The 27,864-nt window shown below is 39.1% G+C and overlaps 2 protein-coding genes across 3 annotated transcripts in view; one reads left to right on the forward strand and one right to left on the reverse strand.

The window, feature by feature from the left end:
- UROS (uroporphyrinogen III synthase) overlaps window positions 1–27,864 on the reverse strand; it is a 136,327-nt gene that overhangs the window by 98,471 nt on the left and 9,992 nt on the right. The window lies entirely within an intron of this gene.
- The window catches only part of FANK1 (fibronectin type III and ankyrin repeat domains 1), a 48,219-nt gene that overhangs the window by 10,288 nt on the left and 10,067 nt on the right, over window positions 1–27,864 (forward strand). Inside the window, exons 2-7 of one of the 2 annotated variants that reach the window (XM_081954810.1) lie at window positions 8,264–8,435; window positions 13,212–13,336; window positions 14,853–14,934; window positions 17,514–17,588; window positions 18,518–18,583; window positions 23,144–23,309. In XM_081954810.1, the coding sequence (XP_081810936.1) occupies window positions 8,264–8,435; window positions 13,212–13,336; window positions 14,853–14,934; window positions 17,514–17,588; window positions 18,518–18,583; window positions 23,144–23,309 (686 nt within the window). The remainder of the gene's footprint in view (window positions 1–8,263; window positions 8,436–13,211; window positions 13,337–14,852; window positions 14,935–17,513; window positions 17,589–18,517; window positions 18,584–23,143; window positions 23,310–27,864) is intronic. The other variant, XM_081954811.1, reaches the window with a different exon arrangement.

The raw sequence follows: 27,864 nt of genomic DNA on the forward strand, positions 1-27,864 counted from the left end.
TCAGAGGAGACGCGAGCGAGGCCACAAAGACCTCTTTGTGCACCGGCAGCCGCGGCCCCCTTGTCCCTCGTTTTTGGCCGGCGCCAGCATGGGCGCAGCCAGCGCCGCATTCTTAGTCCTACTGGCAGCGTCCAGGCTTCTTCCTCTGATCGCGGCAGGTAAGCCCGAAAGCAGCTCCGACGGCTCAGGGCGTGTGAGGGTTGAGCACCCCCTCGCAGCCGCCCGCTACTCTTCATCCCCAGAGCAAGCGAGGGTTGCAAGAGGAGATTTACACACGGGCTGAGCCCACTTGAAAGCAAACTGTTGAACGTGGTGGCGGGACCCCGCCTGTTGCTCCTGGTTCCTCGTTTGCACCCAGATGGAAAGGGAGCCTTCGCGCCCCCCTTTATGGAGCCTCGCGCCCCCCTTGGGGGGCGCACCCCACTATTTGAGAAGCACTGTCCTAGGCGCTGCTTGGAGTGTCCAAGCATGGGTTAACTTCAGCTCGCTGCCCAAAGACTGAGTTTAAATATTTAGTGTAGCCACGCCTCCTGCTCCCTTTGGAGGCCAGTTTGAAAAACTCAGTCACCCTAAAAGGATGTGTTTGAGATTTCCAGTCCTTGAATAGCAAGCTGGATTTCTCCTAATAACATTAGTGTAGCCTTTTTAAATGTTTTTTTCCCCACTGTGGTAGTTTTAGGTAGAGGTTTTTTTGTTTTACCAATGAACAGAGTTTCCTTCATCTAATTGCTTCCTCACACACAGACCAGGCTGCTGGGAGCATTACAGCCTTCCTCGTTTCCACGAAGCTCTGGCAGCACTGGGAGGTTTGTTAGTGGCCGCTGGCGAGCCTTGGGGTCAGGTAGGGAAGTCAGGTACCCGTGCTATCCATCAGAAGACTCCTTTTAGCTCCGGAGGCTCTACTGGGCACTCTGGATCTCCGATGGCAGCCCGGTGTTCAAACAAAAGGAGCTGTGGCCATTTTGGGAGGGAAAAAAGCACACACTTTAAATCCAAGCCGCTTTTTTCCTGTTCTCTCTGCTGCAGCCTGGTCCCTTAGCAGATCACCGCCGGGAGGGGTGCTCGTCAAGTGGCCTTGCCCTGGGTCGACAGGCAGGCCTCCCTCTCCCCCGAAGATCTTGATTGGTGCCACAAGGAGTTTGGCTTTCTGGGCCATTCCTTGTCCCTATTAACAGCGCGGATCTGCAGCGCCCTGAGACTTCTCCTATTGGTCCCATTTTGTTGCTGCATTCCCAGCCGAGCCGTTGCCTCAGAAACTTATCTCCTATTGGGACTCTTCTTACTCCAAACAATCTTCTGAATACCGAGGTTTGAGGGCTGAGAGTTCACATGGCCAGCAAGAGTGTGGAGAAGGCCGCAAATCAGGCAGGGCCTACCAGCAACAAGAGCAGCAGGCCAAATCCTGTGGCCAAGGGTGCCAGTGCAGCATGCCCCACTAAAGGGAAGCAGCCTAGAACAAAGAGAGGGTCCAAGGCAGAGGAGAGGTGGGCTGAGAGACCCCAGAGAGCCCTAGAAAAGCAATTTCAAAAGGCTCAGGGCAACCAAGGGCTTCAACAGGATCTCCCTCCACCTGCTGAGATTCCTGCTGACCCCCCCCCCCATTCTAGATCCTCCGTCTATTGTAGAGGAGGGTGAATTTGGGTTCTCCCCCAACCCCTCTACAGCCTCTCCCAGATCTTTAGCCTCATCCCTAGAGGAGGAGTACTTGGAGGAGGTTGGTTCCCTATTGGAGAAAGAAATCCCTCTTTCTGGGCTGTTGCCAGGGCTTTGCCCCAGGACCAGGATCACACCTGCGAGCTGACCACAGCCATGAAGGAGATGATTGCAAGAGCCATATCTCAAGGGATTGCTAATGGTATCCAGCAATTGGGCCTCTCCCTACCCCTCCCAAGCCAAACCAAACCCAAGGCAAGGGTTCCTGATCCCCCGCAGCAAGCTGGCAAGGTCTCCCCTCTGGCCTCCTCGGCCATCAGTGAAGCATCTGACATAGAGGAGGGCGGTCAAGATGCCCCAGATTTGTCGGAGGACGAGAATCCAACCCCCAACGTCCCCGCATTTTTTGATTTATTCAAGCCCTCCATGTTCCAGGCTATTTTTACCAATGCTAGGGCCTCTTCTGTCCAGATGGGGCTTCCCGCCCAATCAGATAAGAATTCGACTGATCAGGGCAATAAGTCAACAGAGGGAACGCAGTATCTAGGTGCAGGACTGTTCAAAGAGACCATTCTCCCCAGGAGCTAGTTCCAGCTCCCCAGTTTTTCCTGGACATTATTCAGCACCAATGGGCCCAGCTGGGTTCCATGGCAAATCCAAGTGGGGTTGATAAGAAGCTGTATTCTATGGAAGCCTCCATGGAGGATATCCTAAAGCTTTCTCAGGTGGACGACCCCATAGTGTCCCTAACCTCAAATTCGTCTCTCCCAGTCGACCTGCTGGAAAGACTTAAGGCTGAGGACAAGAGAGTGGAGAAAGCCTGTCACAAGACTCACATGGCCACTGCGTGGGCCATAAAGGTTCCTCTTCCTCTTCCTACTTTGGTAGGGCGGCACTATTTTGGCTGTGCAAATTGCTATCCACTCTCCCGGCTAGCGACGTTAGGTCATGCCAGGATGTCAACAAAATAATCATGGCGGTCGAGTATTCGGCCGATGCTTTGCTTAACGCCAACAAATTCTCAGCCAGGACCCTTGCCTCCAATGTGACCTCGCGTTGCCTGCTGTGGCTTCGTCACTGGCAGGTGGACATGAAGGCGAAGTGGAAGCTTGCTTCCGCTCCCTTCAAGGGAAGCAAGCTCTTTGGGGAGGCCCTGGACTCCTTTTTAATTGAGTCCAAGGATAAGCGCGAGGTCTTATTGGCTGTTACAAAGAAGCCAGAACGGAAAGGACAACAATTCTTTCATAGGCAGCCCTTTTATAATGCAAATGCCCCTTCTACATTGGGGGCTACTCTAGACCTTACACCCAGGTGCAGGACTGCTCCCACAAGATGTCCTCCTTCAGGGACAAGAATAGGCAGCAGAGGAATCACAGGTCATTCCGAGGGGGATATTCCAACCACTCCTTTCGTCAGACTAAGTGACCGGCAACGGTCCCCTCCCATTGGGGGCCATCAACAGTTGTATGTCAACCAATGGGAGGAGACAATGACGGACGCTTGGGTGCTGAACATGGTCCGTTATGGGCTAACCTTAGTTTCTTTCGACACCTTCACGATGCTTCCTCCATTGTCCCCTTCCCAAATCGCCCCTCAAACGCCAGATGATGCAGATGGAAATCAAGCATTTGCTAGACATAGCGGCCATAGAGCAGGTACCCCCAGGGTAGGAGGGCAGAGGGTTTTACTCGATCCTCTTCCTGGTTCCCAAGGCATCGGGCGGGGTGGTGAGGGCAATATTGAACCTCAAGAAGCTCAACATCTATCTAGCGTACAAGCGCTTCAAGATTCAATCGCTACAGACCATCTTGGGTTGCATCAGGCAGGGCGATCTCATGACATCGATCGACCTGATGGAGGCGTACCTACATGTCTCCATTCACCCAGCGCACCTCCAGTTCTTGAGGTTCCAGTACGCAGACCATCATTACCAGTACAAGGCCCTTCCCTTTGGCCTCTCATCGGCACCAAGGAAATTCACAAAGCTCCTGGCTGCGGTTGCAGTGCATCTCCGATCTCGTCCTGTTGCCTTGTTTGTTACCTGGATGACATCTTCCTATTGTCCTCATCTGTTCCACAGGCACGTCGGGACCTCAGCCTCACCATTCGCACCCTCGAGCAGCACGGCTTTTCTGTGAATCTGGAGAAAAGTCACCTGACTCCGACTTCCAGAATTCAACATCTGGGCACGGTGATCGATTCCAACATTTACAATGTTTTCCTCACACAACAGCGAGCGGACAGCATAACCTCCCTTGTGCGACGCATCAAGACGTCCAGGTCAGTTTCCATCGTGACCCTATCCCAGTTGCTGGGAAAATTAGTTTCATGCATAGGGGTAGTTCCCTGGGCTCACATGCACACACAAAAACTCCAGTGGTTCTTACTCCCGGTTCAGCGGTGCAAGGCCAGCAACTCCAAGAGGATGGTCAACGTTCCTCCAAGAGTCATCTGATCGCTCTGATGGTGGCATTTGCTGGCTCTGCGTCAAGGTGTCCTCTTCAAGGATCCAGAGTGCCTAGTTGTAACATCAGATGCCAGCCTGTACGGCTGGGGTGCCCACTTTCAGACTCAGGTGATGCAGGGCAGATGGTCGCCAGCAGAGCTCGCCCACAATATAAATTGGCTGGAGCTCAGGGCAGCCAGGCTGGCACTTCGACATTTCCGCCAGCAGATAACTGGCGCACACTCCTGATAATGACGGACAACATTGCCACCAAGGCATACATAAACCATCAGGGCAGCACTCGATCGAAAGCCCTGATGCTGGAGGCAGAGGCTATCGGGCGTTGGGCCGAACGCCACCTGGGGTTGCTGAGGGCAGATCACATCTCGGGGGAGGAGAACACAACAGCAGACTGGCTGAGCAGAACGACAATCAGCAACTCGGAATGGCGACTCCATCCATCTCTCTTTCACCAACTGCCCGAGAGATTCGGTCTTCCAATGATAGACCTGTTCGCCAGTCCATTGAACACACAACTCCCTTGGTTCCTCTCGCTCTACCAGTGCCCCGGAGCAGAGGGGACGGATGCCCTGCAATGTCACTGGCATCCAGGTGTCCTTTATGCCTTCCCCCCTCTCAACCTCATTCCTCAGGTGATCAAGAAGATCCTGCAGGAGGGTGCTGAGGTGCTGCTGGTCGTGCCCCATTGGCCGAGAAGTTCCTGGTTCGCCGACCTCGTCGAGCTGTCCATGACCAAGTACTGGCACATTCCTCAGGAGCAGATCTCCCTCAGCCAGGGGGCCATTCAAAACACCCAGATCCTCAATGCTCCAGTTGGCCATCTGGCACTTGAGGGGGAACTCCTGAGGTGTGACAGTTTCTCGGACAAGGTCATCCACACCATTCAGGCGTCCAGACGTCCCTCCACGATGCGCATCTATGACGCTACTTGGGCTGCCTTTTCAGCCTGGTGTATACCGCATCAAATTGTCGCCACGGCTGCACTATACCACAAATCCTTGAATTCCTTCAGGACAGATTGGACAAAGATCTGCCCCCTAACACCCTTTGGAGGCAGACTGCTGCCTTGGCAACCATCTTATCCAGAGACGACTCTACACCGCTTAGCAGACACCGCATGGTTCGCAGCTTCCTGAAGGGGGCTGCCAACTTGCGTCCCCCGATGGTCCACCAACACCCGACTTGGGACCTGGCAGTTGTTCTGCAAACATTGACCTGCTCCATTCAAACCACTTCGTTCTGTCTCTTTACGCCACTTATTGTTTAAGACTGCATTTCTCATTGCGATCACTTCGGCTCGCAGAATCTCTGAATTGGTGGCCCTGTCGATCAGGAAGGACCTTTGTGTTGTGCATCCGGACAGGGTCATTCTTTGGCTTGACCCCTCTTTCATCCCTAAAGTCAACACCTTGTTCCACCGGTCACAGGAGGTGATTCTCCCTGATTTCTGCCCGTATCCCAGACATCCCAGAGAGCGGGTCTGGCACAAACTCGATGTACGACAGGCAATACGCATATATAAGAAGAGGACAGCTCCTTTTGCAAGTCCGAATCCTTCTTTATTTCCTTCCAGCCCACCTCAATGGGCAGGAAGGTTTCTTCTTTGACTATTGGGCGTTGGCTGCGTGCCTGCATTAAGCTGGCCTACAAACATCAGGCCTGGCCAGTTCTCCCTTGCATCACTGCTCATTCCACGAGGAGTGCTGTGACCTCGGCCGCATGGACAACCCAGGCGCCCATTGAAGAGATATGCAGGGCAGTGACTTGGACCTCGCCATCCCCATTTGTTCGTAATTATAAATTGGACTCCTTTGCAGCAGCGGAGGCCTCCTTTGGAAGGAGGGTCCTGCAGAGAGTCTTAGTGGCTCCGGAACAACGGAATGTTTCTGTTTCCCACCCTGGGACTATATAGCTTGGCTATGTCCCATGCTTGGACACTCCAAGCAGCGCTTAGGAGAATGACCGTTGGCTTATCTGAATGGTCATTCTCTAAGTGCCGCAGGAGTGTCCAACCACGCCCTGGAGTAATCTGGTGGAGCCGAATCACCTCTCCTGAAGAAATAGTTCATCTTCTTCGACATCCTTCTGGTCTTCACCTCCTTGTTTTTCAAACTGACTTCCAAAGGGAGCAGGAGGCGTGACTACACTTAAAAATTTAAACTCAGTCCTTGGGCAGCAAGCTGAAGTTAATCCATGCTTGGACACTCCCGCAGCGCCTAGAGAACGACCATTCCGGTAAGCCAACGGTCATTATCAATATCAGTTTAATATAGATTAAATCAAATTTAGCTTTTCCTCTTTATCTGTCATTCTCATCTTCAGAATACGTTCTTTGACATGATTCTGAAAGTTCAAAAGTAGCAGTGTCCCTGGAAGACATTGCTAATCATACCATAAGTGGCTGGTGACCAATAGTCAAGGATAAATTATTGAAGAAATTCAGTTGAATTTCCTATGTTTCTTTAGCCAACTCTAATTTAAGTAATATTTACCATGATTCTAAAGTTGCAGTGTCCAATGGTAAGCAAATTACCTTTTGAAATTGAGAAATTCTTCTATTTATAAATCTCATTTTACACAAGTGTATTTTTGTCTATATTTGCAGAATGGGCAAAATTAACCCTACATTCAATTTTTACCTCTGAGGGAAATCAGTTTTTCTAATAATTGTTTCTGGACAAAATATGAGGGATATGTACATGTAATTTCAGAAGGCAGGGTTTTCCCCGAAGAAACTTTAATCAGACCTTAACTATTGGAAGATTTTTTGAGATATGAAATTCAAATTCTGATGGTATTAAGGGTATTGTTCAGGGATGTAAACTGTTCCAAGTAAACCTGTTTTTTTGCAATTGATTGATGGTAGTATTGTCAATGCCAATGGTGTTCAAGTGGTGCTCCAGCTCTTTTGGCATTGCCCCCAAGGTGCCTTAATATTATTGGTATTATCTTTGCTTTCTTTTGCCACATTCATTCTATTGTGGAGGTCTTTGGATTTTGTGATTTTTCTCTCTCCAGTTCTTTCTTTTATTCTGCTGTCTCCAGGTACTGCAACAGCCACTTATCCAGACTTTTTGTTTTCTTTTTTCCACAATTCTATTCTGTCTCCAAGCAACATCCAGACTTTTTTGTCTTTATAATTGATAATTACTAAGTTTGGGGTGTTATATGGCAGGTGCTTATTTGTTTTAACTTTAAAATACCAGAACACTTTCGGTTCTTCATTTTCTATGACGTTCTATTTGGGGTCCCACCAGATTTTGCTTGCGAGCAAATGGTATTTCTTGCAAATTCTACTGCAATCTTCTTGCACAGTTAACTTAGGTGATCCACTTTTCTTCACCTTTTTTGCAGAAATGCTATCTGTCTTCCCAAATCTGGCTTTATATGTGTGTGTTTTTAAAACCCACTTTTGGAACTAATACTACAGTAAATTCCAGATTAGCCTAATCTATGGTTCAGGCAGCAAAGCAATATTTATATGATTGTGGTATTTATTAGTTCTAGAGGTGTCCCACCCCCTTATTTAATTTTAGGAATCTTATTTTACCTTTTCTTTAGAACTCACATAAGCCTTGTTAACTTTATGTATTGTAATTAATTTTATATTCTTTCTCAGTGTATAGGGAACTTAACCATTGCTAGTCCGTGTTATTTCTGGGTTTGTACTTTTACCCTATACTTGCACTATATATTCTTAGAAAATATACTATTTTAATCTGATGTACTAATTTACTATTTGTAATATAATTATATTTATTATATTATAGGGAGTTGTCTTTGAAACCAGGATAAGAACATTAGGTGAAAATTCAGTATGCTTCAGCCTGCCTTTTTCTTCCGGTACAATAAACTTAGTAGTATATTTAGATTTTCAGAGACAGGGGATGTTGTCTGTCGGACAATAATAATAGCATGAAATTCTGTCCCTGTTGGCACTCAAATTAAAAGCTAAAACTCTTTTTAAAAGGTTTAAAGGCATAAGCAATTTGAACCAACAACAATCTATTCTGCTGCTATTTTATATTGCTTTGCTAATTTACTGTCATTTATTTTAATGTATAGGTTGATTTTTTTCCAGCTCTTGGAACTTGCTTTTATATATTGTCATATTACATTAATTTTGATGTGGTACATTTGTAGGAAGGCATTCTATAGTAAAACCACTGCTTCCAGTTGTAGGTCATGTGAGCCATCATAATATTGAACTGAGTTGGAACTTGGAAGAACAACGAAAAGGTCCTCAAGAGCAATGGCTAAAATTTTCAGTTGAAGAAGAAGACCCCAAGTTGCATAAATATGGTCTGATTTACACGTAAGTTCAATTCTACCAATTTTTTCTACAAGTTAAAAAAAAAGCTGAGCATACAAAACTAATTCAACTAACATAACTCCCATGTCAGTTTCTGAAATCAATTCTTAGATGTAGTTTTAATGTTTCTAGAATACAGCGTTCAGTTCTTTGGACTGCAGAACTCTTGTCACTATTTTTTATGTAAATCAGTGGAATATTTGAAATGAAATGTAATAACAGATGGATCAAATACTACCAAGGGGTTTATTACATGGACTGTACAATCTACCCTTTTACTTTCTTTCTTATTTTGCTATAACTAAGTTCTTACAGTGTTGTACGGTTTGTCTATCTGTTCATATACACCCAATCTTTTCATTTATATAACAACTGTAGATAGCTTACAACACCTTAATACAAAATATAAAAAATGACAGTACTATCAATATAATTAAAATCAATTAACAGTTAAGAGTCAGGACCAAATTTGCGTTTTTACAATTTTCCTAAATACTGGAATCAAATGCATCATCCTGTGATGAAACATTCATAGTCTTCAAAAGATTACATAAGAGAAGAATTTTGCACATGCACAAGTTATTGCTATAATGATTCTTCAAAAGTGCTTCTCCAATAGAAGAGTTCAGGGTTGAACTGTAGGGTACTTGGTACTCTCTCAGCTTGGTGGTTTTCTTGCAGACAGTTCATTGCTGTTGCACTGATGATGTTGCTTAGTTTGGTAATGAAACATCTGCAAGAAAAGCACCAAGCTCAGTGACCACCAAGGACCCCTCATTTTTTTTCCTGCTGATATAAGTAATTGGACAGGTTCATAGACAGAGATGTAGTCTCATAGATTTTCATGCCATGAGCTATTAGCCAACACCTTAAATTGTGCCAACTACACAATTTGCAGGCAGTGAAGAACTTTTTATACAGGCACCGTGCATTCTTCTATCTTACACCATTTGATAACATGAATGCTGTGTTTTGTAATGTTTGCAATTTCCAGAAATTATTAAAGCTTAGCTTTCAATAGAGCATATTGCAATTGTCAAGAGAAAAATTAGAGATCATTGTCACAAATCTTATTTATTCAGGAAATGTCCCTACAACCTGCAACTCCAGTGACAATAGAAGTTGTTTTTTCTGGAGCAGTGCAACATTGTCCCAAGTAGTCTTATGAGCAGTATCTTTCTCTTTATTAGATTTTATTTCAGACTCTTTTTATTCATCCAGGTTAAACAATGTAAAAACAGATAACTTTCTTGGAGATTCTGTAGAAAGATAAAAGTGATAGGAAGCAATAGACTTGTAGAAAGTGAAAGATGGCACTCACTTCAAAGCTCTAAATAATCCTTTATCAGTTTCACACAAATATTGAATAATATAGGAAAAGATAAAAATTCTAGCAAAACTGACCATAGTGACCATCCCTATCAAATGATCCTTCTAAATCATGCTTGATAATATCAAAAATTGAACAGAAGACCTAGCCTAATTATATTTTTTGCATCTGGTTTCCAGCATAGATCATGTACCAAGATGACCAAAGTAGTCTCATCACTATAATTCAAATTAAAAGCCTTATTGAAATAGGTCAGATAATCAGTTTTATCCAAATACTTCTAGAAATTCCAGATATGACTTTCACAATCTATCCAAGAATTGAACGTAAAAGATTGGGTTATAATTATAGTGATTTTATAGGAGAAGGGAGGGAATTTTCAATAAAGTACTTGTAATTGGTGTTAAGCAGGCACGAACACATTCTGCACTTAGGAAGGCACTGATCATATTTCTTAACTATAAAGTGAATCCCAACCTGATTGTATTTAATCAGCCAGAAAGGCAAACGTCAAGCAGTTGGGTAGCTCACTGTTTCTCATGACTGATTCACATCCTCAATATATTCACATGTCAGGCTCAGTGGCAAAAGCTCAGCAGAATCTTGTGAAAACTTGGTATAGCTTAATAAGACTCTAAACTTGCATTCAGCTTAAGACTGTTCAACAATATGACAGTGCTAAATAAGAATCTTCGTTGCATTCTAGGAAATCACTGAAACAGTTGATTGCCATCTGTTATGATGAAGGTTCATTTCCTTCTTTATCCGTATTGGAATTTAATTCCAATGTTTCTTTCACTTACACTTCCCATGATTTAGAACAGAGGTTTTCAAATATTTTTTCATGCAGCAGAACCTGTTTATTTAAAAAAAAATCCAGAAGTTCTGATCAAGAGAAAAAGCTTTGGTAATAGAAAATTAGTAGCTTTTAAATTAATTTTTATTATTGGACTTCATCTGTCATGGTACTCCATGACATTCTCAGAGAATCCTAAGGTTCTGTGGAACACAATTTAAATTCTAATGTAGAGAGGTTGCCTTTTGCTTCTCTGCCTTGAAGTGGGGCAACTATTGGCTGTTGTTATAACTATAATCTTTTTTTGAGAAATTTTGACTTTTACAGCAACCAGAAGACAATACATATGTTTCAGACAGATGCAAAGACTAACCAATCCTATCCCAACACTAGTCCCAAGCCATAGAGCAGGGGTGTCAAACTTGCAGGCTGTGGGCATCCTGTGCTGGCCATGCCCATGTCCGGTTTAGCGATGGGAAAAAAAGTTGTGATACATCAAGTGATGACACCTCTGCCATAGAGAATTCAATAGGTGATTTTTTTTTTTGCAAAGAAAGATGAAAATTGCTCTATTCCAGCCTATTTACTTTAACATCTTAATGGAGAAGAAATTCCAGAATATGGTAAAGTACTGCCATTGTGTTTGATGCAAGTGCAGTAGAGGCAGAGAAATAAAATCTTTTTGCTGCATTTGCTACCATTGAGTATGAATTCAGATGGGTCTTACAGTATGCAGACCCCAAATTAGTGGGCAAATTGATCCATCTTACAGATTCTTAACTTAGGCTGAAACTCTCTACCTTCATTGGTTATCTAGAAAATCAAGTTGCTGATTTAGCTCTGCTAGAAGGAAGATATATAAAAGTTATTGTATGAACTACCTGGGCCATCCCTCTATTCCACAGTTCAGCCAGAGTTTGAACAGTATCACCAACAGATCAGATGAGAAATTATTTAAGCCCATTCAGAAAATTATTCAAGTCCTTCAGGTCAGAGGTGGGTTGCTCCCTGTTTGGCCTGGATCGGTCAAACTGGTAGCGGCAGCAGGAGCATGCCTGAACTGGTAGTAAAAAAATTGGCAACGCACCACTGCTTCAGGTATATGGTCAGACTATTTTAATCAATCAATAATATTTATTGGTCCAATGACCAGCAAAAGAACAAGATGAACAGATGTTTTAGTGCAGATGTTGGAGACTTCCAGGACAATAAATCTGGAATAGTTCACTGCCACTCCAAAGATTACTTTGGCTGGCTTGGGAAGATATTGTTGTGCAGCAGATGAACAGTACATAAACAATATCAGCATACTGTAGCAAGTCATGATTGCAAACACTGAGATTTCTAGATAGTTGTGTAGAACTTCTAGTCAATGAGATAAGTAGAATCCTAACCACAGAGCTTATCTGTTGCATTAAGGGTTAATTTAGAAGAGAATACTGAGATAGATTAAGTCCTCCCTCTTTCAATCAGGCCTCCTTATACATTAGAGACTATTTTCAGGATTAAATTTGGATAATAGATGCTTTATGAACAAGCAACCTGACATTAAAAAAACACAGTAGGTCCTTTAGATTAGAGACTAACAGGTTGGTCCACTATGAACTTCCTTAAGGGCAACCCAAAGACACATTCCCCTTTGAAGTTGCTCTTTTAATGGCTTCACATAAAAGCATCATTCCTTTTAGACATATGGATAGATTATGAAATCTTTTCAAAATTGCTTCAGCAGAGTAGACCTTCACTGGTTCTGTTCCTTCTTTTGTTTCTCTGAAGTTTGATTAAATTTAAGGAACAAATGTTTCACATTTGTTTATACTATAATGAATCTAGAGGCAATTTTCATATTTCTTCATATATTTTCTATATTTGGAAATTTATCCTACAGGAGGAAAGGGTAAAAGTTATTTTGCCTATCCGTAACTGGTGTTACTTGCTTTGTTTTAAATTACAATGGGTTGGGTTTTTTTTTGGCAGATTCTTTGGAGAAGTTTTCACTAGGTGGCAGAATTAGACTGTTTCAGTTTTCCCTTTTATATCATTTATCAACTAGCCATCTTACACCATCAACAGTATTTTAAATTATGCTGAAAGGTCTAGGAAACAGTTTTATCAATATTTTTATTAAATGAAGTAGTAGCACATGGCAGTTTTGGTGGTATTCTGGTGTCTTGGTCTAATCCTAATGCACACCATTAGAATAATCAGCCTTGTCTTTTCATCCTTGAAAATATGTTGTAAGTGTAATGACATTTCTGCAGATATTCTGACTCTTGTTTTCAAAGATGTTCAGTTCTTGCATCTCTGATGTTCTCTTTTTCCATCTGCATAGTTTAAATATTTATGCAAGAATGGGTTTATTCTGCATCTGTCTTGCAGTCATCACATGACACATTATATATATGAATATGCAGATTGTTCATTGATGCATAATAAAGAAAAATAATATGTATTTAAAAAATGGATGCACTTTTACCTACAATGTGAATTTTTTCTTCAGCAGCATTGACATTTACAGGATATAAATATCAGACAAGCTCAGTGACTAACAATGCTAATATATTGCTGAAATTTGTAGAGATTATCTTTAAATATGAATTATTGTCTAAAATTTTAGAAAGTAATTAGAAAAACTAAATTACTTCTTTTTTAGGGGATATGCCCGACAGCATGTTGTGGAAGGTCTTGAACCTAGAACAACGTATAGATTTCGACTTAAAGTCACAGATCCTAAAGGAGAATCTGTTTATAGTTCACCTATTTGTGTAACTACAACAAGTAAGGTCACAATATGTTAATAAAATCTTAATCAAACAATGTAGAAATATATGCAAAATGAAAACAGCTTTGGAAGGAAAGCAGAAACTCATTCATTAAAATAAAGATATAGTACTGTTCTCATTTAAGCAATTTCCTATTAGAGCTATATTTTACACTTATTTTATATTTGCCATTCATTATTATTTGATCCTTCTTTATTTTTTCATATTATTCAAACATTTACTACCCCCCCCCCCCAGGGCAAATCAAAAATAAGAAATGTTTATTGGTCCTCTCTATCCAGACTTTCAGCAGTTCCAAGAAAATTCCACAACCATTTGCATTCTGATTCAGGTTGGCTCTGAGGGCACAGATAAACCCCCAAGGGGGCCTCAACACTCTGGAGAACTATTGATCCACCTTCAGAATGCTAACAAGGAGATGGCTGATCCTTCCATTCCCAGCTTTCCGTCAGAACTGAGGATGCTTCTCAGATGAGAAGCAAAACGTCTTCAACAAAAAAACAAAGCAAATCTAGTTGCCTTTTGCAAAAGCAACTATGACACAACCATGACCTGGATAAGTGAGAATCTCCATGGACATTCTTTCTTAGCTTAACTTGTAGCTCGCACGTGAGCGGTTCATGATTTGATCCATAGTCAGTATCTGGTCATGACTTTGATGTCATAATTTTGGTCCTCCACCTCAGTCAGTTTGATTTGTATTTAGCCCATCTTATGATGTCCACGTATAAGAGGTCTTGTTTTGATTGTTTGAAGACAATGTTAGCTATAAAGAAGCCAGTGGAGTAGAAGAAATTGATAAGGCAGTCTATTTCTTCATTTTAGTTTCCTAAGCCATTCAGTCTTGAAACCTGCCATGCACACCATTTTGTTAACTTTTGACCTGAAGACAATCTCATTAACAATGACATTCACCAATGAAAGAAAGGCCTTTAATTCCTCAGACATTATCATGGAGTTCTTTGAGACCTCCCAGAGTCTTGTTCTTGATTGATCTTGTTTGGAGGGCCATTCCTAGGGAATGTAACAGTGGTGTTAAATTGCCCTTATTTGTAACCAATCTGCCTAACATTGGACTGGTGGAACCCCAACATTTTGGAAATCGTTTGTAACCTTTCCACAGCTGTCTTCAGAAATTCCCTTTGTTTGAGCCATGACACACTTCCACAATCTGTGTGGTGGAATTTGGATAGTGAATAGCCAGAATTCTTTAAATGAGAAGCTCCCACATTCACATCAGATTATCTTCCCATTGATTGAAATACCTGACTCTCATTTCTCTTTCAAATGAACTGTTCTTGCATTTTTTGGTAGAAGACTTTGAGGTTATCTTTTAAACAATTCCTTTGTCAATAAAACCGGAACTTTTAAAGATATCCAAATGCTATATTGAAACACATGAAAGTTAATAAACTATATTTGATATTTTTAATGATTGACAAAAACACATAGTGTATGTACGTGTGTGTGTGTGTATAAATTAACATATTAACTTCCTTTCTTTTCTTTAGGTGAACCAATGAGTGGAGAACAGCTCCACCGTGCTGTAAGCAGGAATGATTTAGAGGATGTCATTCTTATTCTTCAGGGAAGGTAAGAAAGGATTCACACTTTATAACACACACACACACACTATATCTATCCATCTTTATCTATCTATCTATCATCTATCTATCATCTATCTATTTATCTTATGAGTTATCATTGTGTCATGCCAATTGAATATATATGATTTGTATAATGGAGCATTCACATAACATTGGCTTAGATCCAGCAATGTTTCAGGTAATCAAAGACAATGCATCATCAGTAATGTGTGCTGCTAAGAAAGAGATTCCTCCATTAGAGCAACAAAAAAAGTTACAGTGGTGTCAGGCTCATCTCCTACAAATGCAAGACTTGGGACTCCCAATTTCAGCATGGTGCAGATAATGTTTAGACTACTATAAGAGATTAGTAGCCTATATTGCTTCTCAGCCAGTAGAGAGATACCAATAGAGCATGCAACCTGTGTGTATTAGGAAATGGAGCTGGGTTTCCTCTGAACATTTTAAATGTGTGTAATGATGGAGTTGGGAGTTATATAGTGCATAGGAAAGGAATGTCATATGGAACAGAACTAGGACAAACATGAACCAGAACACTTATTGCATTGGTGTTATAAGCCTCCTAAATCATTGATCAGTTTTCTGAAAGAGTAGATATGAGAAGAAAATTGGAACATAGCAGCACTCTGGGGAGAGTATCAAAAAGATGTTATATATCTTCTAGTGTGGGAGACAAAGTTATCATAGACACTGCAATTCAATAGGGAAAGTAGGGAGAAGAGTTCAAAGATCTTGAATAACCAATTCTGTACTACTGTTCATCAGGGTAGATGTTTGTTTTTTAAAGAAAAAAATCAAAGATAATTGTAGCATTAGGCTGAGAGAAGCAGCCTGCATATGTGTTAATACACGCAATACTGTCTGTCATTCACTCCCATGGCATGAAGGAAGATAGTATATTGCTAAGATCTATCTATGCTAGTCAATTATCTTTTGGAGATCTGTTTGGTTCTAGATTGCCATTGGGTCTTGCAGTATGTTTTTGCTGTTTGTGCTAAACAATAGTGGCACTTATTTGGAAAGAAGTTTAGTGTGGAGTCCCATTCATGAATTATTTCCAGAAGTCATAATTTGAAAATATTTTGGCAATTAGTGGTTGGACTTCTGAAAAAACAGAAAGATTTGTATTTGAATCAACTTGAATTCAAATAAATTTATATAATCCCCACTAGGATTAGTTAATCATAAATGGGAGAAAAATATTGTTCTGACAGTTCTGAAAGTACTGCACAAATAGTGAGAAATATGTTGAAAAATTAGACTACATTGAAAGAGTTTACATTTCAACATTTATCTCTGAACTCTTAGCATGCAATTAAAATGTAATATGTCACAGAGACATGATAGAAGAAATTGGACTGACCAGATTCTAAGCTTTTTCTTTCATGAAAGCTGCTGTTGTACCACTGCAACCATTTAGATAATAGTATTTATTGAGCAAGTCTAAACTGTATTGATTGCTCTTGAATCTCTCCTCTGCAGACCAGCACCTTATATAGAACTTTTGAGTATCACTGGATAGCAATTTATGTTCTCTATATATGTATTTATTTATTATTAATGTGTATATAAGCTGCCTCAATAAACTAGGATGGCAAACAACATAAGTGGTATAAACAATTAAAACCATAATATAAAGTGCAAACAAATACAAGTTAAAATTAAATACTCAAAAGGCAAAGGAGCTGAATGCTCACTATAATAAGACAAGTTTTCATTTGCTTTGTAATTACAAGAAGGGGAGACTTATCCTTATTTAGAAAGGTAAGATGTTTCAAAAAATGAAGTCCAACACTGAATAGACCTGTGCCCAGCAACTTTAACATTGATTCCCAGTAAAAAGCCAAATATGTCGCGGAACTCCCAGACATAGGAAGACATATAAATGACCCCTCCTCCTCAAAAGTAACAGGCTTTAAACTACCACATCAGCTATGAACAATCCTGAATAGGATTTGCACCTCACAAGGCATTTGCTGGGATGCTCTGTATAAATAGGGCATAATATCTTCACCTCAGTGTGACTGTGGGGTCCCACATCAAACTGTAGATCACATCATCACTGGCTGTAAGCTGAGGAGATATATCAGTCCAGTCTCTTGATTTTTTAAAATATAAATGATGCTGCACTTCAACGGTTAGATGCCTAGAAATTGATATTTGAACATAGATCCTTTTAACATTTATATTTTATTGTTTTCTACTAATCTAGATGAAATGTTAATATATGTTAGTAATCCATATATGATATGCCATACACTAAATAAATGTAGGCATATATTACTTAAACTTCTATCTAGTCTTTCCACCAAGAATTCAAATTACTATTAGTACTCCCTACTTCAATTTTCTCCCACAACAACAGATTGTGAACAGTTCCACAACAGTTTAACAGGACCCCCTGAGGTCCTGTGGCAATTATACAAAACTATTGAAATGTGTTGAAGAAGTCACTGATTAATACTATTTTTTATTTTGTGGTTCAAAAAGTGCAATAACATTACAAAATATTATTCAGGAATGAGATGAAAAACTGTGCAAATAATTATTTTTCCCCCTTAAAAGGCAAACTGTAGTAAATACACTCAATAAACTAGGACTTTCAGCACTGATGGTTGCTTCACAAAAAGGATATGGAAGGTATGGCATTATATTTCTTAATTTATTTTACTTAGGTATTCTTAGTTTTGTATTTTAGCATCTGTTCAGAACATCATTATTAATGTTTTTTAGAACTATTGAACATAAAATGCTTTCAAAACAGAATGGCTATATGGTGATGGACTTGAAGATTTAACTCCAAAAGATTTATCAGTTCTTTCCCATCACTCTCCATATGATTATGTTAATTTTTCCTTAGACTTAGTTATAAGTATTCACTATTTAAGTTGTAATTTTTGGAATTTTATATAAATACATGTAACTCTGTGTACATAGCGTAATACTGCTATTCTTGATCACATGCTCTATAGCTGTGAACCCATAGGGCAGGCTGTGCTATTCGTGTCAGGTTTATTAAAGTTCAAATATTAAATCTCAGATTGAACTAGAGAAGATATGCCAATCTATACTGTCAAATACATTTCTCTCATTTATGGATGTTAATTTTTGAAGAATATGTTGCCACTGTATTTGGATATAAACACAGATCAAATAAAAGCATTATCACTAGTACACCACTACAATGATAATCCTAAGTACCTTTTTTCAGTCTTCTGATTTTAATCATTACATCGTAATATAGATAGCAATTGTATATTACAGTATTTTATTGTATATTGAAAATCAGTTGCCTTTTCTTGCTCTATATTGTTTAATCAATCATAGATTAAAATACATTGAACCTATGGTTGCAATGACTTGTAAACAATATTATTAGCTTATAAAACAGTGTTAATGAAATTGAGTTGGAAAGTTATTTTTAATTTCATCCACTTCTTACTAAAGGACTCATTAAAATTGGCATCTAAATCTGAAATATACGTTTACAAACCATGGAAGGAAGCTAGTTATGAAAACAATATAAGGTAAACATGGAAATAATATGAAGCTACTCTTTTATTATCTAGGCTTGTACAGGTTTTGGTAGAAAATGGAGCAGATGTGAACCTGAAAAATACCAGTGGAAAAGACAGGTATAAAATTCAATATATAAGATTACATTAAATGTATTTATTTGTTTGAAAGAAGTAGTTAAATAATTGAGAATATCAGTTAAGCTATCTAAACTGGAAAAAATATTTTACAATGCATGGAAATATTACAAAATACCGTATTTTTCAGTGTATAAGACGCACCAAGGTTTTGAAGAGGCAAATTAAAAAAAAAATTTTTTGCACTGCAAACCTCCCAAAAACAGCCTCATTTTTTTTTCAAAAAAAGGGCATGAATAGCCCTTAGGAGGCTTGTAGAGTGTTCCAGAGGGGGTGGGGGGCCAAAATCAAGCAAAAAATGATCCATTTTTTGCAAAAACGGGCCCGTTTTTTGTCAAAAAAAGGGCATTAGGAAGCTTATAGAGTGCTTCTGGGGGCTGGGGGGGGAATTGATTTCTTATTTCTGCCTTCCCCACCCCCCAGGAGCTCTCTGAAAGCCTTCTACAAGCTATGCAGGCCATTTTGGTGAAGAGGGCGCGGTTTCAGGAGGCAAAAAATGCTGTATTCAGTGTATTAGATGGACCCAGATTTTCAGCCTCTTTTTTGAGGGAAAAAGGTGCATCTTATACTCCCAAAAATACGGTACTTATTTCGGGGTCATAAAAACTGCCGCATCTTTCCAAGCTCACAGCTACTTCAGACTTTCAGAGCTATCTCAGTATATGTGTACATATATTACCAGTTCATTCATTGCCTTTCCTGCAACAGGCTATACATGCCCCAGCATGCAGTCAGCCTGAACACATCTGCTTTAATTATTCCAAAGGACGTGCTTTGTACATGCATACTGTGAAGCATCTTCTTTGAAAGCTTTGTATATCTTGCTACCAATAATATATAAATGTTTGGTAAAGGTAAAGGTTCCCCTCACAAATATGTGCTAGTCGTTCCCGACTCTAGGGGGTGGTGCTCATCTCCGTTTCAAAACTGAAGAGACAGCGCTGTCTGAAGACATCTCTGTGGTCATGTGGCTGGCATGACTAAATGCCGAAGGCACACGGAACGATGTTACCTTTCCACCAAAGGTGGTTCCTATTTTTCTACTTGCATTTTTACAATCTTTCGAGCTGCTAGGTTGGCAGAAGCTAGAACAAGTAACGGGAGCTCACTCCGTTATGTGGTGCTAGGGATTCAAACTATCGAACTGCCAACCTTTCTGATCAACAAGCTCAGCGTCTTAGTCACTGAGCTACCGCTAATGCAATAATATTGCAATGGGCAATACAGACAGAACAAATTGCATTGAATTCATTCACTCTTGAGGGAGGGAAGCATATCATCCTTCATGGTGCCTTAATTCTTGCTAAATCTACTTGGCAAATGAAAATGTATCCTAGGTAAACAAACATAAATATCACGTAGCATTTTATGGCATTGTATATAACTATTTTTACTTTTCAATATTAAATATTAGGTAAAATAATATTTATTTTTGATCCAATGCCAATCTGATGTTTATAAATATTTAAGCAAATAATATATAAGTAAAGATACACAAAGCAAAGTTCCTGAAAAGTGATGAAAATATAGTCATTAATTCTGAATTTCATGAAAAAATTCACATGTATAGGAAGAATGTGTCCTCCTGTATTAATGATCTCATTCAGTTCAAAATGTGTTGTTTATTCACTTGTAAAAATTATAATGGAAACTAGCTTTACAAATTACTTACTTCATTATGGTCATATTGATCTAATTTAACTGAAATCAGTGTTAAGAGCATTGTATGAAATCAAGACAGTTATATTGTCCAGTTTCTCAACTGTAGGATTAAGCAACTGACTTTAATTTTTTAAATCTTTTAAAAAGTAATTTTTGTGTCAAACAGCTTTGTTCTCTTTATTAATCAAACCGCTTCTGTCGTCAAAAGATAATTCCTTATTTATTTTATGTATTGGATTTTCATCCAGACTTTATTTTGTGTATAAATAATTCAAATCCCTAAATATCCTTCCTCCTCCTATTTTCCCCACGACAACAACCCCAAACAACCCCTTTGGGCTGAGAGTGAGTGACTAGCCCAAAGTTTCCCAAACGACTTTCATTCCTAAGTCTCCTGGTGCCTAGACAAGCACTTTAACCACTAGACCAGCCTTCTCTAAAATACTTAACAGCCTTCAGAAAAGGAACATTAATAATATTAACCTGTACATATGAGGAAATATATAGACCTCTTTCAAGCCAGAGGACAGAAGAGTGAAGACTTGATATATGCCTCTTGAGTTTGAATTGTGTAATGAACATGCTTAATTAACTTTTATCCTCTTTTTTAAATTGCTGATACAGTACATAGTTGGAAAGATAACCTTTCTGCAGTTTTTCCCCAGAGCTGTAGAAAACTAGCTACAGTCTAGCCTTTAAATGGATGAGCTCTACAGGCAACCAGACAAACAGCTAAAGATTCCAAAGGCCCTCCCTTTTGTTGCACAAGTTTCTGCTAAGTTTTGGAGATGAAGTTTCCCCCCCACTCCAGTTCAAGGGAAAAACTGCATAAATATCTTTTTTTATCTTCTTGCTTCTGTTCCTCTACTCTTCAGCCTGGGATAGAGATTTGAGAGCGGAGGAGAAGAGTTTAGTTTTAGCACTTAATTGGGGCATGAAAGTGGGCTGGGGTAGATCAACAAGTTCATTGCTCCCAGATTTTTTTGTTTGGTTTATTGAAGAAATGTGGTTTTCTGGGGAGGGGGTTAAGCAAGGAAAAGTTTTGGGAAGCTCATCCTGAAGTTGCTGTCTTTTATGCAGGGACCAGCTTTCCAAAATCTAGCTGGAGGCAGGAAGGCGTTGCATCCTCCCAATGGCTAGCTGATCGGCCATCGGGAGGCTCTAAAAGGCTAGGAACTGGTCCTTCTTTTGCCCCAGAAAGGCAGTGCACCTTGGCAGAATGGAGAGCAGAGGCAGAATTAGGAAAAGCACGTGCACCCAGACTTTTCCTTTCTATTGTTTCTCACTGGCAAGATAGCTATGCGGTGGTGGAAATGGAGCATGGGAGAGGCCTTGAAATACCTGAAGCAGATGGGCATGTGCCTTCACTCCCCCAACCCTGAGCTCCACTTAAGAAATGCACTGGGGAGAGCAGAGATGGTTGTTACTTGAGGCAGTTCAAGTTGTCCCAACTTTTGATCCTAATGGATAGGCTCCATTACAGTTGCAACTCGAGGACCACCTGTAGTTGAGATGAGGTACTATTTCAATGTAGTTGCTCCCTTTCCAGTTGCTCTTAAGCTGCAGGCAAAGCTCTAAGCACCAGGTAAAGCCCCCACCAGGATAATGCCACTAACAGTGGCTTGTGGTCCTCGCAGTTGAATTAAAATCACTTCTTGCAAGCAGGCAAGAGGGCTTTAATTCAATTGCCGGGACCATAAGCCAGGGTGAGCAACATTATCCTGGCAAAGGGACTTTAATTCAGTCTGCTGACATAGAATAATAATAATAAAATAGAATAAATTTAATTTGTTAGCCGCTCCCTCTCCAAAAGGACTCGGGGCGGCGTACAGTAAAAACCCATACATATATACATATACATACAATACATATACACATACATACAAACACATACACGTACCCGGAGGAGGTAACGCTCATTAAAAGCATACAATAATAATAATAGAATCATCCCCACTTCCTCATTTGTAGGTCATTTGCATTTAACTTTCCTGCTGTACCATTTCCCCATTCTGTCTTAGCAATTGCTTTTATAAGGTCCAAAGATTGGGTGGGATAAGGTTGCCTCTGGATATCAGCATGGCCTTGAAAAACACCAGGGTGTGGTTCTATTAGCCAGGCAGTGCAACATTGATTTGAGTGCCTGTGCATAACAGTTCTGAGGAAATGTAAGAATGCCTGGTCTCAAGTGACTACAAAAACATCAATTTTGGCTGTCTAATCACAAAAACCACCTGTTTGAAGTACAAATGAGCAAACTCTAGATCTTTCTTTAGTCCAAATGGAATTTTGCAGTCACATCCAGTTGTTTTTCAGTTGTAATAGCTTTGCAATCTGAGCATTAAAAATTTTGGGCTATTGTTCACTTGTCTCATCAGAAGCCCCGATCAGCAATTTTGATTTTTAATGACATTTGGATTTGGTTTCTGAAGCTTTGCGTCAAGGAGGAAGATAAACTACCTACTTACATGCCTTCTACCTTCTTTTACATTGAAAGAATTATTTTCTTATATTAGCGTGAAGAGGCAAAGGAACCCGATGTTATAGCAAAGTTTTAAAAAGTTATATACTACAAAACATTTCTTGCTGTCTCGCATTTTGGGAGGAAATTAGTAGGAATTTAATTACCTGTTCACTAAGAAAGGAATCAAGATGATAGTCACCAGAAATCCAAACAAAGGATTGCAGTCACAAAAGGTGATAGTCTCATACTTCTACCATCTAATATAGCAATACACAAGGTAAAAGGATAAATCTTCCATGAAAACTAATATTTAACTAGAAGTGTATGTTAGACTAATAGGGGTTACTTATTTAATTTCCACCCCTCAGCATTTCAAAATGAGTGCTTTAACCTTAATAAATGCTTTTATTTTACAGTTTAATGATAGCTTGTTTCGCTGGTCACCTGGATATTGTCCAGTATCTCAGATCCCAAGGGGCTTCCTGGCTAAGCAGGGATTTTGGTGGATGTATGGCTATGCATTGGGCTACGGATGGAGGGCACTGTGATGTTATTGAATGGATGATCCAGGACGGCTGTGAGGTATTGGAAACATTTGTCTAACTTATGAAAAACAGCATTTTACATTGTGTTTTTGATTAATGCATACTTTTTTGCATGAAATACTGAAGAAGGTAAGAGTAATGCTAATCAGTAGATACATGTGTAAAAAATACATTACAGATAGTCCTTGACTTACAAGCATAGTTAGGACCGGCATTTACATTGCTAGCAAGGCTGTTGATAAGTGAGCCATCCCTAATTTTACAACCTTTTTTGCCATGGTTGTTAAGCAAATCAATGTAGTTGTTAAGTGAATCACATGGTCATTAAGTGAATCTGGCTTTCCCCATTGACTTTGCTTGTTGGAAGTTGGAAGGGAAAATAGCAAGTGGAGGTCATGTGACCCTGGGATGCTTCAACCATTATAAATATATGCTGGTTGAATGTTGAGGCCATGACTTTGGGGCTACTGCAACAGTCATAAATGCAAGGATCTATTGTAAGACTCTCTTTCAGAGCCATTGTAGCTTCAAACAGTTGCTAAATGTATGGTTGTTGTTAGATCAGGTAATGGAAAGGCACACAAGGCTAAAGGCAACAACAGCTCTTTATTAAAGTACAACAAGTGGGAACAATCCAGCGAAGGTTGAGTCTGACAGCAGCCCTTTTATAGGGAGCTGTGAGACCCTTCGACCAATGGGATTAAACCTCTGTTCCCGCCGGAACAGAGGACCTTGGTGGAAACCACTGTAGTTGATACCAGTATCTAACAGTTGTAAATTGAGGACTATATGTATTTATGTAGTGATGCTTTTATAACAATCTAATTATTGTAAATGGACTGTATCATACCACTGAATTAATTTTCTTAGTGGAAAACCTGCTATAACTTTTATTATTGTTCATCATTGTTATCAATATGGAAAAATAAAAACAACCTTGAAGCTGAGAGGATTAAAATGATGCCTTTACATTTTAATTTAATTTTAATTTAGCAAGAGAAATATAAGGTGATTTGGTTTTCACTTGACTTGAAGCTGCTTGTGCAATGGAAATATTTGTGTGCTTGTTTGTTTAATGAATTTATATGCTTCCCATCTCCCTCTATATTGTAGGAAGTTAGTACCCATACTTCTCCTAGAAGAATGAAATATCCTAGGAAATATTGAAAAGGCAGAATATTATATTTTCCTGGATAAGAAATGGAGAAACATGTTTTTAAAGACAAAGAAGCTCCTTACAGCTTTCTCCCCCCCCCCCCAACTTTGTCAATGAGCCATTAAACCCTGGGCTAGACCACTCTACATAACAAAGGTAGGATTAGCCTTCTACAGGAACTCATCACATGGCATTTGGGAACTCAACCAAACTTGGACTCAAAACACAGCTTAGAGAGTTGTCCCTGCATGGGCCCATGTGAGTCTAACAACCAATCAGAATACATTTCTTACACATGAACAGGAAACAGAGAGGTGGGACCGAACACAGAGTATGAAAAAACCCAGGAACTCTCAGCAAGCTCTTCTTTTTCTTCTTCATTCAACATCTTGAAGCAGTGATCACCTTTTTCCCCAGGACCTCAAACCATGTGGTCCTGTCCACCATTAAAATCACCTTTCCAAGCAGCCTCCATGTTTCCAGTGTCTTTTTCTCCACTTGGAACTGAACCCAGATGGACATTTCTTCCAACTACATTACATTAAATATTAAATTAAACAGAGATTAAATACTGTTAAAAACTAAAACATAAGAGGGTGCTTTTCTACTTTTCTACTCTTTACCCCCCTGAAAATCTCTCCACATCTACAAGTTGTTTCTGCCTAATTTTGCCTTTCCATTACATTCCTCTTCTAGATCCCAAATCTTCTTTGGACCCTCCCCTCCCCATCCCTAACAGATATTTTTTGGAATAGTAGAACACCAGAAGAAAAAAAAGGAGGAAAATCCATATATCTAAGGCACTGATACCTCCCATACATTTTAAGACAGAGCATTTACATATATAATTTTATTATTGTGAGGCATATTTCAGAAGCTAAAGTTACACTGTTAATAAAATAAAATTCATTTAATTATATAAAAGATGCTTTATCTAACAAAGTCACTTATTTACATAAGTGACTGCTCAGTACTGGTAGGGCTAAGGCTGTAATCTTTCCTCAGGCTGACTTCAAAATAAGCCTCATTAAACTTAATTATGCTTAGTTTTTTAAAGACATCCTTAGGATTGTGATATACATCATAATAACTCCAAATGGATTAAGACTACTATATTTCCTTTCCTATTACTTTGTGAAAACCTTCATTTGTGTGAAAGGCTTCTTGGAAGAATTATTGTTCTGTTAGCAGTAGATCATTAGGATAAAAGATCAAAATGGAGCAGTGTTTATCTTCTAGCCTTTTTAAAGAATATCTTTGAGATCAGGCGTTACAGAGAGCCATTATACCACTAACTCATAGCATTTTTATATCAGCTATTTTACAATCATCCTAGTATACCTTTTTGGAAAAAAATAATTTCAGCATTAAGGATTTTAAAAATAGAATTAATATTACTGTACATTCTAAAAAATAAAACTAATACAAATTAAAAAAATAGAAAATGCAGAAGAAATAGGAAAAGATAAGAATATAATAAAGAAAAATAAATATATATATCAAGAAATGACTTCCCTCTTCATCATAAGTATAAACAATTTTAGTAACATATCAACTTCTCACAAAATACAAATGATCTTCCCCTATCCCATCTTTGTCTACAAACAAATCCTTAAGGCCTGTCATTCAGTTCTGATCAACCAAAAAAATTATTAAAGGAAGATAGCAGCATATCTATTTTAACTTTGATTAAATATACCAACTTTATATTTCTTTGTTTTACTTCTAATAATCTTAATGTTTAGTTCCTTCAAATAATGTCCTAAGGCTTGATTTCTTTTCATTTTTTCTTTTTACCTTCTCACAAAATTCTTCAAAGTTTAACATATCCCTTTTGTAAATATAGGAAAGTTGTTCATGTAACTCTTGGGTTTTTTCCATATGATTTTTTTCCATATCATTCTTGTAGTTATCATTTTATATGCATTTTCATATTAGTCTTGATCTTGTCCAGTGAAACTATTTCCTCTTCCATAAACTCTTTAAACATATAAAGGCAGACACTCTTAAAATTAACTTCTTGGTCTATTGTTCAAAAAATATCCTTGATTATGTCCAATATTAAAATATTTTGCTCCATTCTGTATTATGAAGTCAAATTTAAGTAATCTTTAATTCCTTCTGATTCTTTCTATTTTCTAATATTCAAACGTTCATTCTATCTTTTTTTGAAGAAAAGTCAAAACAAAAGCATTTTCCCATAGAAAAGATTCTTATAATTAATCCCAAAATCTTATTTCATATCATCTAGACCCTTAATCTGTTTGTATCTTTTCAAAATAAAGCTCTAATCACTCTTGCTGTTTATTCCAAAAGAAAAATGTTTAAGTCCTTAAACTTGTATTTCAATCTTATTTTGCTAAGGATTAAAGAAAACATTCAGTACTGTAAAACTTGCCAATCCAAAGGTTCCTAGTAGCAGAGAAAGAGTTAACAAGCAATTTTTAAAGTGATTTGAAAAGGAAGCATGCAAATCCAGTGTCCTTTTGAAGATACCAATCAAGGTTTGAGCAAAAGGATCATTATTCCCTCATCTCCTAGAGTTGTAATCCTGCTGGAGGCTGCTATTGTGGCTTCCTTGCTAGGAGCAACTCTATGGAATTGTACATATGGACTATCTCAAATCCTTTCCTTGTATAGAAAGGAGAATCTACTAACAGTCTCTTCATTCTGCTGCAGTTGTTGGTTCCACTTTTAGTGGAGCTATCTTTAGTTCACCATTTCTTTCACAAAAGTCCCTTTCAGCATTAAGGATTAAGGAAATGAATCTGATATTTTATTTCTTTGCATGGGGTGGGAGTTAGTTTCAGAAGGGGAAATTCAGTTTTCTTATATCAATTTGGATACTTTCCCAAAGTGTGTAGGATTTTCAGCCTTAGAATCTTACTTTTTACAATAGCTGTTGATATTCAAAAGCATTTAAGGAAAGACAGGTGCCATTCTTCCAACAAAATATCAGTGGTAACATTGTACTGTAGTACTTGACTGCTTTGCGATTATTGTGGGTGATTTTAGAACTAATTTGTTCACAGGTTATGTTTGCATGTTTAGAACTATATTCCTTTTTTCCTGTTCTTTTTTCTAGCATTTTCACTATCTTATATGTATATAATGCTAGAAAATATAAATTGGAATTACATTATCATATGAATTAAAATTTCGCAACATCTAATGTTAATACTTGTATTACAGAATCACCTTATCGACAGTAATGTAATAGCAGCACTTTGAAGAATATAATTACACAGATTTCATCCATGCCACATGTTCAAAGATTATAATAAATCTTTTTTAATCTACTGTATCCTGTATAAATGAGTCCCCTATTTCATTATTCTTATCTGTACAGTCTACATCGATGGGTAATCTGTTCATAATTAGCAAGCGTAATCAGGTTTTCAATCCATTGAATAAATGCAGTCATACATTTATCTTT

The sequence above is a fragment of the Natrix helvetica genome, assembly GCF_964273705.1.
Source record: "Natrix helvetica genome assembly, chromosome: 5".
In the NCBI taxonomy this organism is placed as follows: domain Eukaryota; kingdom Metazoa; phylum Chordata; class Lepidosauria; order Squamata; family Natricidae; genus Natrix; species Natrix helvetica.